General features: G+C 45.0%; 1 protein-coding gene across 1 annotated transcript in view; it reads right to left on the reverse strand.

Annotated features, from left to right (window-relative positions):
• Positions 1-444: 444 nt before the first annotated feature.
• Positions 445-13,501, reverse strand: part of LOC310790119 (centrosome and spindle pole-associated protein 1-like) — a gene marked incomplete at its 5' end in the record, with an annotated part of 33,184 nt that continues 20,127 nt past the window's right edge. The window contains 12 exon segments of the mRNA XM_083651811.1: positions 445-1,139; positions 2,781-2,928; positions 3,167-3,276; positions 7,080-7,140; positions 7,328-7,368; positions 7,903-8,031; positions 8,479-8,618; positions 10,196-10,322; positions 10,599-10,665; positions 11,431-11,544; positions 12,177-12,320; positions 13,108-13,257. Of these exon segments, the coding sequence (XP_083507937.1) occupies positions 916-1,139; positions 2,781-2,928; positions 3,167-3,276; positions 7,080-7,140; positions 7,328-7,368; positions 7,903-8,031; positions 8,479-8,618; positions 10,196-10,322; positions 10,599-10,665; positions 11,431-11,544; positions 12,177-12,320; positions 13,108-13,257 (1,455 nt within the window). The 3' untranslated portion in view covers positions 445-915.

Consider the following 13,501-nt stretch of genomic DNA (forward strand, 5'->3'; position numbering starts at 1 on the left):
ATTGAATATACAAGTGTGAATAACAATTTAGGTGTCGAACCAAGTGCTCAAATGTCAAACAGGCAATCACTCTGTTGGAGAGAATTGAACAGAAATACTGTCAGTATGGTGGAGCCTTATCACAGACTGTCAAATACAGCCAAACAAAATACACAATCCATGCCTTTAATTAAAATAGAATTTATTAAGTTACGAATAAGATACAAAAAGCCAACTGTTGTACCAGTCGAACTGGTCTTGTCTGTCTCGTCTCGCAAAACCAGTGTAAATAAATAAAATGTTAAAAGGTTGGAAATGCCCATGAAGAGGAAGTCTTCAGTTTTCATTGGGAGGATTTGACATTTTTAGACTTTTTACCGATAGGTGTCATTTTTCAGCACCCAGTCCTGCAGACATTCATATAGTACTAGGCATCTCACGCACAGCTATGCGCGCTCAATTCCTAGGCTCGCCCGCTATGCAAGCTTGCTAGCTGTGCGGTCGCGGCCTCGCCCGCCCCCTGCAGCTCGCGCATACGCAGCTGGGCTGCTGCATAGCCTTGCCTGCCCCATTGGCGCGGGCGCAATGTCTCCCTCTCTCTCTCTCTCCCTCTCCCTCAGTCTCTCTCGTCTGTGTGTGTCACTGATTACATAATCAGTGATGGTAGGAAATCATTGATGACATCACTGATGTCATTAGGTAATTAGGGCAATCACCTAATTAAAAAATCTGGCTCCCGTCAGGTCACCCGCACAGGTGCTCTTTACACTTCCTGAAAGTTTCAACCTGATCGCACGTAAAACGGCATAGCTGTGGCCAGTCAAAATTCTTGAAACAGACAGAGTCCACATTACAAAATATAGATAATCATCCGTCAGGGAAGATGCTAATTAGACAACATTTTAATCTTTAGTGGAGAGTGTTCCTGGTGAGAGACTAGCCGTGATAGTTGGGGCCGTCCCAGTCTTGGGGGGGCGAGTCTCTCGTGGACTGCTCCCTCCTGGACGGGCCCTCCATCAATCCCCTCAGCGTGTCCGACGTGCCCGGCCGCAGCCAGGGGTCTGTGGCCACGGTCTCCACGGAGCCACGGGGGTTTGGATGCTGGAGAGAGACCCGGGGACGGGCCGAGTCGTCCTCATCGTCCAACAGATCAGCTGCTCCTAGAGAACCAGACAATTTCATTAACTTATGCAATATTTTGAAGCTTTCCGATACCTTTACTGATACAGAAAATAACGGTGATGTTACTAGAACAAAAGGTTTACAAGTTGATTTAAACATTAATTTAATGACCCGTGGGCCCTTGAAATTCAGACAACAAACAGGACCTTGTCATTTGGTCCAGGAAGGTAAAGAGAGCAATACTGATAGTGACAAGACATCATTATGACATCATTTGGTCCAGGAAGGTAAAGAGAGCAATACTGATAGTGACAAGACATCATTATGACATCATTTGGTCCAGGAAGGTAAAGAGAGCAATACTGATAGTGACAAGACATCATTATGACATCATTTGGTCCAGGAAGGTAAAGAGAGCAATACTGATAGTGACAAGACATCATTATGACATCATTTGGTCCAGGAAGGTAAAGAGAGCAATACTGATAGTGACAAGACATCATTATGACATCATTTGGTCCAGGAAGTTCTGAGAAGGTACAGGGAGCTCTCGGTCCAGGCAAGATGGAGGGAAGTTAAACATTGTTCATTTGCATAAACTAGGCATTTGAATACATTTCCATAATCGAAATTCAGGAAAATTAATGATCAATTATCAATAACAATAATATTATATATATATATATATATATATATATATATATATATATATATATATATATATATATATATATATAGCCTATGGCAGAAAATACTAAAGACACCAAAGGACGGTGCTACGGCTCTACACTACAGGATTGGGGATTCAAAAGCAGGTACAGTACTGTTCAGATGTGCGTTTACTGCGGGGTTAAATCCCCGATCCTGTCTGCCTGGGCAGGGCTAGCAGCTAAATGCTAACTATGCTGAATAGGAAGAAAAGCAGGATTTCCTCCATGCTAACCCATTGACCACGTGTCTATGACGAGACACCGCCTGAATGTATGCCTATTTAACTTAGAGCATCATAAAACAAAATAACAGTGACTCACATAATATGTAAGGTGGTGGTGACTAGTGTCCACTCATAAACAACAAAGTGAAGTTAACTCCAGCATCCAGCCTACTGATTCTTGTTTAGGAGAGACGTGAGACACGAATGCGCGTTAATGAACGGATATACCCTGTTCCAAGTGGTGGATCATTGGCGTTGTGGCCGTGTTGTACTTACACACGGCATCGCAGTGCTTGCAGTGAGCAAAGTTGTCTTTTAACTCGAAATGGTCCCAAACAAAACAAAACAAAAAACGCTTTCTTCTCTTGATTTCCAGTTCAGCGGCTGGCTGCTTAGTGCTGTGTGCTGATTCACGTCGGCAGCCCGACCCCACGAGGTGTTCAGTAGTATTCCTAAAACTAGTTAGATTGCATCCTCACCTGGTTGCGAACACATAGTGAAATCCATTCTTTCAGCACATCTATTTGATAAAAAAAGATCAAAATTCCACATGATCGACGTAATTCCTTAACGATTAAATATCGATTTTCGATTATTGATGCCCAATGACACAAAGCTGGTTGAAAATCAGCAAAGTGGCCCTTTAATTCCTGAAACAAGGCCTTTTTTCTGATGTGCTTTTTTGGCAGCAACATTGGAAAAAGCAAATCTAAGCAGCAGCAACATCAAGTCCTGCGTGTCGTACCTGCTGTGCTGCCATGACGACTGAGAGCCATTCGTCTTCCTCTCCTCCTCCCCTCTCCACTCGGCTCCGCCTCCCGCCTGCGGCCGCTCCCGGATTGGTGGGAGTAGCTATCTGGCTGGCCAATGGGCTCCCTGGAGGCAGCCCGTTCCTGAACAAACCAGGAGACACCAGACAAGACGAACAGTTGGAAGAGACATTCTTTGACATTTGGTTATTTTGTTGAATTCTTTCTTATCCAGAGCGACTTACAATGAGTGGGAATGGTTTTGCTCAAGGACAAGGACACATGGCTGTTGAACCTGTGGACATTTAAGCTACAGGACACGGGTCTCTGAAAGGTCCAGATAAGAAAGTGTGGTCTGCTAGCTGAGGGGTGTGTGGTGTACCTGGAGGGGTTGTGACTGTTTGGCCAGCCTCCTCCTCTCCCTGGCCGACAGCTGGGGGGTCTTCTGCTGCTCTGGGGACGGCGGCACCGGAAAGGCATCGCCTAGGGGGTCTGAGGAACCAGCACACAAACACACAACAAAATGAGGTACCCACACACCACCACTAAAGAAAGTCACAGAGGACATGCTGTACTGTGCGCTGTTTTCCCCACAGTGCCAGCGCCACACCAAGCAAAAGCAGGTCAGGCAGTCAGGACAGAGAGAGCCATCAAACTTTACTGCTGTGTAAAGCACCTGAAAATAAATCATTCTCTACAGATTATGTCTGGTCTTTATTTAGCAGGATAGAAATCACAAAACACGTTAAAAGGAGAACTTCACTGAAAAACAGTGCTGATTTATTTTGCACATGGGCTCACACATATATTTGCAGGCATCAATTTAATTTCACAGTTATTGGGAGTTGATTTGAGTTAAGTTGTGGACCAGTGATGCCGTTTTGGACATCAGATCATGTGCAAAATTAATCAGCATTGTTTTTTGGTGAAGTTCTCCGTTAAGGTTCTATCACTGCGATTTTTTTTTTCTTGTTTAACCTTTATTTAACTAGGTGAGTCCCCCTGAGATTACAAGATCTCTTTTTCGAGGGAGCCCTGTCCAATAAAGCAGCAATAGTTTCCAAACAGCAAGCAATTAAAAGCACAAACACAGAAGCATACAGCTCACTGAATCAATATGCCTAAAAGGCAATGCAAGCAGACAATAAACAAGGAAAAGCACATAAAGCATACATTGGCAGCTCATGAATTCATATGACTGAAGAGAGACGGAGGAAGAATGATCTATCTATGGGAGCAATTACAAACCCCAATTGAATTTGCTTCCAAAACCTTCGCTAAGTTTCTGAAAGCTCTGATGGGAATCAGCTTACAGTATGTAGCCTACTGTATCTGCAAGCCCAGGCTGCAGGGGCAGAGAACATAAAGGCCTTAGGGACGGTCAGTGTGAGGTTACTACGAAAATTCACACCTTAAAAGTGGAAACACTACATGAATTGTACAGTAGGTCGATTATAGCCATGATTTGCCCATCACAACAGATTTTCAAAATTGGACTAAGTTATTGCTATTTCGTTGTACAGATGATCTTGTGTGTCAGGGAGGACATAGACCGCTTCAACTTGATAGCATAAACATTCTAAATTGGCCCTAGCCCTACTTCCGGTTGCAGTGTTTGCTAATACAATGAGTAGTCTGACTCACTGGAAGCAGGCTGCAGGGAGAAGCTCTGCCTAGTCTGACACACTGGAAGCAGGCTGCAGGGAGAAGCTCTGCCTAGTCTGACTCACTGGAAGCAGGCTGCAGGGAGAAGCTCTGCCTAGTCTGACTCACTGGAAGCAGGCTGCAGGGAGAAGCTCTGCCTAGTCTGGCTCACTGGAAGCAGGCTGCAGGGAGAAGCTCTGCCATTGGCTCCGACCATTTCAGTCGGAGCGGAAGGGAAATCACTTGCAGCTCCCTGCATGTCGCTCTCAAATGCCTCCACCGCTGTGAAACAACAATGCTAGCTAGCAAGCTAGCAACCTACACGCTGAAAATGGCAAGTATTGACAAAGATTTGGATTGTGCAATAAAGCAGGCCTGCTTGGTGCTTTCGGTGGATGGTGGTAAAGAAAACGGAGCCCTTTTTCTTTGCTATACCAGAGTGAGATTAAGAGTATCCAGACTCTCTGCTGCGCTGGTACAGCACTAAACACTCTCTGCTGCGCTGGTACAGCACTAAACACTCTCTGCTGCGCTGGTACAGCACTAAACACTCTCTGCTGCGCTGGTACAGCACTAAACACACTCTGCTGCGCTGGTACAGCACTAAACACTCTCTGCTGCGCTGGTACAGCACTAAACACTCTCTGCTGCGCTGGTACAGCACTAAACAGAGATAGTGTGGCAAGCGACTACTAATACAATAACTGACAGGAAATAAACTTAAGTCCAAACTGTTCCCCAGCAACAGAATTCTGGTGAAACTGTCTATATCTCAGTGGTTCCCAAACTGAGGTACATGTACCCCTAATGCAGGCATGTCCAAAGTCCGGCCCGGGGGCCAATTGCAGCCCATGGACCCATTTTGAATGGCCCGCGGCTCGTCTCTCAAAATATACTATACAGTATGTGTACAGTTTGTAGACAAGCACCAAGTAGTTTAGTTTAGTTTATTAGGATCCCCATTAGCCATTACACAAGGCAACAGCTACTCTTCCTGGGGTCCACAGTCAAAACAAACAATACAGATGCATTACAAATATGCAAAGTAAAAGACAAAACATTTTAAAGTCCTACGTTTAAGACAAACAAGAGAAAACAAACAAAAACGTATACAGGAATATAATACTATAATATAATACATCTACCTATAACCCTATATAACACATGCATATGTTAGGTAAGTAGGAAGAACGTAGATAGAACTAAAGCTTTCAGATGGTAAACAACAGACTTAGCAACAGACATTTCCCACTGGGTGGCAGACATGGCCACAGCAAAGTGTAAAGTTGAGAGTGAGGGCTGCTGCTTTCAGGAGCGCTGGAAAGCTGAATACTTTTTCACAGAAAATCTGAAACAGTTACGTGTGTCTCATTTGCCAAGAGACCGTCGCTGTTATGAAAGACTTCAAAGTGCAGAGACATTACGAGACTAAACATACATTAATTCATACCAGCGATTGTCCGGGTGGATAAAGTCTGTTGATTTAAGGACTACTATTATGTCACTGGAAAAAAAAAAGCATTTGCGTACAATTGAATTGCATTGTATGTGATTTTTTTTTAAGAACCCATATGATGTGATAAGCAGCTGACCCCCCAGGTATTTTCACATGATCTAATCTGGCTCCGGCATTCACAAACGTTTGGACACCCCTGACCTAGGGGTATGTGGAGGTAAGACAGGTGGGACTTGAGAGAAGGGGAACATGTAATAATAAATCATGAAAATAAATGAAACGTTAAAATAAATCTGCTCAGGAGACACTAATCGCAACTCGCAACTGTAATGTTATATTGTTCAAAAGGTGGTGATCCATTGCATCATATGCTATAGGACGAATCAGTGTGACGTCACGACAACAAAAAAGCACTTCCGGGTGCCACTGCAGCAGTTAACTTAATAAATAAAGCTGAAAAGTTCGGCCAAGTCTCTCAAAAACAATATATCACATCGCTTATATTTTGACATTCTGAGTGGGAGCAGAAGTAGCTAAAGGGTCTGATGTATAATATATTAATATATGTATGTAGTGTTAAAGTTGTGTGAACTGTCGCAGTTTTTAAAATGAAGTGAATTTAGTCAAAAGTACAGCCTGCTAGAGTGAGACACTCAAGGCTGGCTCCATAGGGTCCCATTATAAAGGCTGGGGAAAGAAACGTAAACTGCGATTTCTCAAATAGTACAAAAGATACGCCAAATAAAGATTTTTAAAGATGACCCGTGTGCTCCAGAGGTGATAGTCTTAAAAGTGGTCACTTGTTTAAAGTGTGTAAACTTGTTTAATTTGATTACTCCTATCAAATTATTAACTACTCCTATTAAGGAGTAGTTATAGTTCAAAGAGGGCATGGTTTCACATTGAACAGCTGTTTAAAGCAAACGGCAGTTGCCCCCAGACAGCCGTTTGTTTACCGACACTGATCCCTCGTATATTTTTCTCTTGCCGTTTTCTAAGCAAAATGTTGGGTAAAGGAGGCACTCGGATTCAGAAATCAGGGAAAGGGGTACTGGAGCCAAAAAAGTTTGAGACCCACTGCTATGTGTGATTATTTCAAACACGCTAGATTTTTCCAACTGGAGTCTCAACACGAGCGGGCGCTTCGCCTGATGAGGAGACGATGTGCATCGTCAGCGATCTCTCTGCGTCTTACCGATGAAAGCACTCTCGGACTCCAGCAGAAAACCTCGGGCAGAATCTCCTGTCGCGCTCCTCTGGAACAAAAACACAACACTCCCTTCAAAATCCTGTTCTATTAGATACATTAGTAATTAGAAGTACAAGGCAAAGCACTACAAACTGCATGTAGTACATGTGTTTGGTTAAACCCAAGCGTATGGCATATACAGTACAAGGATGTATAGAGGATGTGATGTAATGAGTTCTTCCTTTTCAACTCACCGGATAGTGACTTGGCTGAGGTGGGGACAGCTCTAAGTAATCTGCAACACAAGGAGCAAAGTATTATCTTTCAGGGCAGTGGTTCTCCAAGTGGGGTCTAGGAACCCCAGGGGTCCTTGAGGGGGTTCCAGGGGGTCCCCAGCAAAAAGGGGACTAATTTTTTTTCAATGTATTTCCATCATAAGCAACACAATGACATAATGTATGACTATTTTGGTCATGGGTTTCATACACTTTGTTTCTGTAATAAAACATCTAAAAAAGAAATCTTATCAAATGGGGTACGTGGTCTTTTGAAAACCTAAGATGTATAGAAATGGTCAAGTAGACAAAGGTCAGATTATTTTAACATTCATGCCATTGGCAGGTGGTAGATTTTGTAATGCACCAACACAAAGTTAACTTCCTGCTCCGATATATTAAAGAAAATTTATATTCCTTAATTAAAGCTACTTAAAAGGAAACATTGGGGGAAATACATTTAGTTGCTTGTGAAGATATTCTTCCACAGAGAAATATAAAAACTATTTAAGGGGATAAACAGTGAATTATCTGTTGGTGCAGTGAGCTCTGACCATCATGGGCAGGTGTGCGCTGGCTGCTGAACTGCTGATATGGTTCCCTGTAGCTCCGCCTCCTCCTGCTGGCCACACCCATTTCCTCATGTTCAGCAACCTCACAGGAAGCCGCCCTGAACTCACCATCTGACACAAACACACAGACACATCAGTCACATGTTTAAGGCGAGACAGTAATTGTGATGTCACTCATGATGTCATAGACGATGAGGTTCAGAGCGGAGCGCTTTCAAAAGTTGAGAAATGTTAAACTTTTCAGAAAGTGTCGGGTGACGTGAACTGCTTTTTCCAACTGGCCAATCATGATGACATGCCATTTCCCATAGCAACAACAAATATGGAGAAGTGCCGGGGGAGAAATAGGACATTGTAATCAGTGAATTTACATTACTGTAACAGCAGTGTGGATTATACTGGACTGTACATTATTGGAAATATCTGGTAAGCCTTTGCTGCTTGTTCCACAAAACTGTGCAGTATTGTCTGCTAGAAGTGCTAACCAGCTAACATCATTTATTTTTCCTCACAAAAAGTGTTTATTGCCGTTTTCTGTTCTTACTCATCGAGCCTCACCATGGTGTTTGAGCTGCAGGGAGTCGTGGATTCGCAGCAGGTTTTGGGGCTCTGTGCTTCTGGAGCTGGGCCTTCGGACCGGAGCCTGGAGCCGCAGCCTGGCCATGTCGAACACATCCACTAGTGGGCGCTCCTGATGTCTGGACACACATACACCCACAGACACACGCACACACACACACATGATCTACTCCTCCCTCACTGATCAGTTTGTTCCCTTAGGTCCAATAACCTCAATCACCTATGCGTCCCACGCACCCGCCTCGTGACCCGTAGTGGGAGCATTTACGGCTGCTGCTCCCAAACTTTGGAATTCTTTTCCCCCTTCTATTAGGTCTGCCGACTCTGTTGAGTCGTTTAAAAGCCAGATAAAGACGAATCTGTTCAAACAGGCATTCACGTAACTGCCTATTTGCACTTTGCATTTGCACCTTATTTATCGCCCTGTGTATTATGCAATCTTATTGTCATTGTTTACTGTGTTTTTAATCTTCTAATTTCATTGATTGTTTTCTGTATTGTTGTGTATTGCATTTTTTGTTGCACTTTGTGACTCCTGTCTGTGAAAAGCGCTGTATAAATACAATTTACTTAAAAATGTTACACACAAATCAACCATTCCCCTGGCACGGCATAATCCGTAGACCTCCCACTAACCTACAGTCCAGCCTGGGAGGTTAAGATAACTCTTGCCCTACAGTCTTTAACCTGACACTTAATTAGGGAGGAAATCTATCCTGTAATAACATGTTGAAAAATGTGGCGTCACATGTACTATAGTGTACCTTTTTTATGGGTACTTCATCAGTGCTGACTGATTTAGCTGTACATGACTAATATCAGCTATTGTATATTTGTACATTTGTGTCCATGATGTATGCTGATAGTTGCTGCACAATACAATATTCAATTAAAGGTCCCATTCCGTGCAAAAGCTGTTTTTACCTGTAAATGCATATATGCTGCTGTCATCCCTCCCTGTAATGAGTGGTCACAACCTCAGAACTGCCAGAGTTGGATTTGTCCCTATCCAGCTTCCCCCTGCAGTCTCCTTCAAGCCACGCCCCTTACACTCTGTTCCCCCAGACGGGTTAATGTGATGTCACTCGGGTCCTTAAGCATACTGCGCGCGGTCTCTCTCACACAAGCTACCTGCACCATTTTGTCTATAGCCACAAAATTAACACTTCTAGCTGGAGCGACGCCAACTGTATGTGATCCAGCAACTGCGGAGGTGCATTCGGTAAGTCTAGGCATTTTGAGATGTCCTCTTTAGCGTAGCAACCGTTAAGTTAGCGGTAGCTCGTTGCTAACGTTAGTTGTGGACACAACCTAGCGTGCTGGTCCACGGACGCTAATCTGATTGGCCGCTGGGAGCCTGGGGCGGGTTCTCCCTCAGCGGCCAATGGGAACTGTTAGTTCTGAATATATTATAGAAACAGACCATTCTTGGGAAGCGACGAGATGAGGAAGTGACAACTCCGTCAGAACGAACGGGGTTGCTATATTTTCAACAAATTAATCCAGAATCATGTTTTATGGACCAGAGACACACGTTTTTAAGAGGTTACAGCTGCACAAATTGGGACCTTTAAGCAATATTGCACTATGGTTGAAGGTTATTCTTCAAATACGTGAAATTACAGTAAGGGACATTGGATCAAAAATGGTAGATGTGATGTTTTTAATATGCGTGATGCATGTGTCAGGGTCTTACCTGTGACCCAGGGGCGAGTCTAGCTCCTCCCAGTCGGGCTGCAGCAGACGACCCTCCAGTCGCTGCTGCTCGCTGCGGAGCTGCCGACGCAACGCTGACAGCTCGCTGAACACGTCGCGCTGCTCCTCTGGAAGCATGCAACACACACGCACACACACACACACAGTGGTTCCACTGCTGATACGTGCTAAACTTGGAAGTACCAGCTGATACCACCTAGCCTGGGTAAACCCAGCCTCCACGTGACCTCTATCTACAGTATGTGCTATCAGTCACTAGTGACTGATAGCACATAGATAGAGGTCACGTGGACGCTGGGTTTACCCAGGCTAGATACCACCTGTTGACCCCATCAGTGGTCTCCAAGGGCCCAGGGTATGCGGGTGTGTCTGTGTGTGTATACCTGCAGCTCGGAGCTGGTTCCTGCAGTGAGGGACAGGGGGAGACTGGAGCCCAGACAGAGAGCGCTCCTTAAAGAGAAAAAGGAAAAGAAGAAGAAAAATAAAGAAGAAGGAATGAGTACAAAGTGAGACTTTTTTCCCCCGGTCTTTATTTACCCAGGGAAGCTTTGTTGAACAAACATCCACTTTTCAAGAAAGAAAGAAAGCTGTGTGTGTAACTCACAGACAGGAGGCAGTAGAGTGCTGGCTGTTGGCAGTGGGGGGTCTGGGGTGTGTGTAACTCACAGACAGGGGGGCAGTACAGTGTTGGCAGTGGGGGGTCTGTGTGTGTAACTCACAAGGGGGCAGTAGTGTTGTGTGTGTAACTCACAGACATGGGGCAGTAGAGTGTTGGCTGTTGGCAGTGGGGGGGGGGGTCTGAGTGTGTAACTCACAGACATGGGGCAGTAGAGTGTTGGCTGTTGGCAGTGGGGGGGCCTGAGTGTGTAACTCACAGACAGGGGGCAGTAGAGTGTTGGCTGTTGGCAGTGGGGGGGCCTGAGTGTGTAACTCACAGACAGGGGGCAGTAGAGTGTTGGCTGTTGGCAGTGGGGGGGGGGTCTGAGTGTGTAACTCACAGACATGGGGCAGTAGAGTGTTGGCTGTTGGCAGTGGGGGGGCCTGAGTGTGTAACTCACAGACAGGGGGCAGTAGAGTGTTGGCTGTTGGCAGTGGGGGGGTCTGAGTGTGTAACTCACAGACAGGGGGCAGTAGAGTGTTGGCTGTTGGCAGTGGGGGGGTCTGAGTGTGTAACTCACAGACAGGGGGCAGTAGAGTGTTGTGTGTGTAACTCACAGACAGGGGGGCAGTAGAGTGTTGGCTGTTGGCAGTGGGGGGTCTGGGGGTGTAGCGGTGTAGGCCGTGCTTCCTCTGCAGGGTGGGGATTGGAGGAGAGGGCTCCCTGTGGACCTAAAGACAAAGCCACCCATTCAGTACCACACAGTAGGCACAAGTTTGAAGCTATGGCTAATATTGGTGGCCATATTGGAGAACCACAGCCCTGGCCAACAACAGCTGACAACAGATTTACATTTCTAAACGTAGGACTTACAGCTGCCTCAACAGTACCAGATGCAATTTCTGTGCTGTTTTTGGTGGGGAACTGATGTTTCCCCATGATAGATCTGATTAATTTTGTGTTTAGATATGTCAGCTTGTTAGTTAACTAAACATAGCTACCAGTAGCTTGCCTTTATTGTCCTTGCTAATTAGCAAGCTACTAGTAGCTATTACGAGTCACTAGCCACATGGATGTGGCTAGTACCGCATTTTAGCTAGTCGTTGCATTTGAACATTATTTTCTTTACAATAACCTTGCTGGCTAGTTACTTAGCAAACAAAAAACAACTGTTTACTCCAGGGACAGACTCTTCTCGAGTGCATTGTTGGAGTAGAGGCCCGGGCTAAAGGTACAAGGTACTCTGAAGCCTCTATTGAAATTTGAAACATTTTATCAAACACTTGTCGCAGACTTGCTAGGGCTACTCCTAGTGACGTTGCTATGTTACAGTGTGGAGGTGGTACTTGCTGAGCGGGCTAACCTCCTCCAGACGAGCCTGCCTCTCCCTCTCGTACTGTCTCCTCAGCACCGCGTTCTCCTTCTCCTCTGTCTCAACCTTCCGCCTCTCCGTCTCCTTCTTCCGCTGCTCAGCCAGCCGGATCAGCTCCTCGTTCTTTACCTTTTGCTGAGAGGGAACAGAGAGAGAAGGCATGGGAAAGAGAGATGGACTCACTGCTTTCCAGACATTGCAGATTTGAATTGAAAAATGTCTTTCCAGACATTGCGAATTGAAAAACACCACTCATTGCTTTCCAGACATTGCAGATTTGAAATGAAAAACACTACTCATTGCTTGCCAGACATTGTAGATTTATATATATATAAAAAAAAAACATTGTAGATTTGCGCCACAGTGATTCTCAACCTTTTCATATCAAGGACTCATAATTTGGTCCACCTTGGGGTTAATGACATTTTGACTCTCTCAGACCCAAATCTGAACATTTGTCCAGAATTCCACGACTATGTGTATTGTAGGTAGAGAGATTACAGTGAAAATACGAACAAAACAGTCGTTCTCTACATTCTCTAATTGTTTTAACTTGTCACTTAAATAATGCTGAAGTTTAACTATTCATCAATTTGCTGGAGGTGGTCCCTGGACCTCACGTTGACAATGACTGGTTTACCACATGCCTGTAGACTAGTCACAGATACAGAGGCCAACTGAGCCCAAATAATATTATTTTAATCCACCAGGGGGTGCTACATTTCAAGAAGTAATTACGGTATGTCTGTAGTTAGTGATGCTGTGAGCTGGGGAAGATGACAGCAGATCCCAGGTCAGGTCAGTGAACAGAAACGCAACAGCAACTGTAGTACAGTAACATCCCAGTATAAATAAATAAGAGACATCTCTGCACATGACAGGATGTGAACCCTGTGTTTTAACCCCTTGTTGCTGGGCACACCTCCATCTCCTTGCGTTTCTTCCTTTCCTGCTCCTCCTCGTACTCCCTCTGGATGCGAGCCCTCTGCTCCGCCAGCCTGGTCTCCTCCTTCTCCTCCTCCAGTCTTGCGTGCTCCCTCTCCTCGGCCTTCTTATGACATTTCTCCTCGATCTGCAAACAAATCCACGTGAACGAGACACCAAACCCTATTAAGCAAACATAAAGCCCTATTACCCACAAAGAAAGAGTTCACTTCTTATTACGATGAGCAGCATTTGATGAGAGGAAAGCCCTTTTCCTAAACTCAAAAAGAACCCGTAAAAAACACTGCGTACACAGGGGCTCAGAGCCTGTCATTTAGGGCTTTTCCATTGGCACTTTTGGCCGCGCCAAGTCGAGCCGAGCTGATTTGCGT

The sequence above is a fragment of the Poromitra crassiceps genome, assembly GCF_964638095.1.
Source record: "Poromitra crassiceps genome assembly, chromosome: 15".
NCBI classification, from domain to species: domain Eukaryota; kingdom Metazoa; phylum Chordata; class Actinopteri; order Beryciformes; family Melamphaidae; genus Poromitra; species Poromitra crassiceps.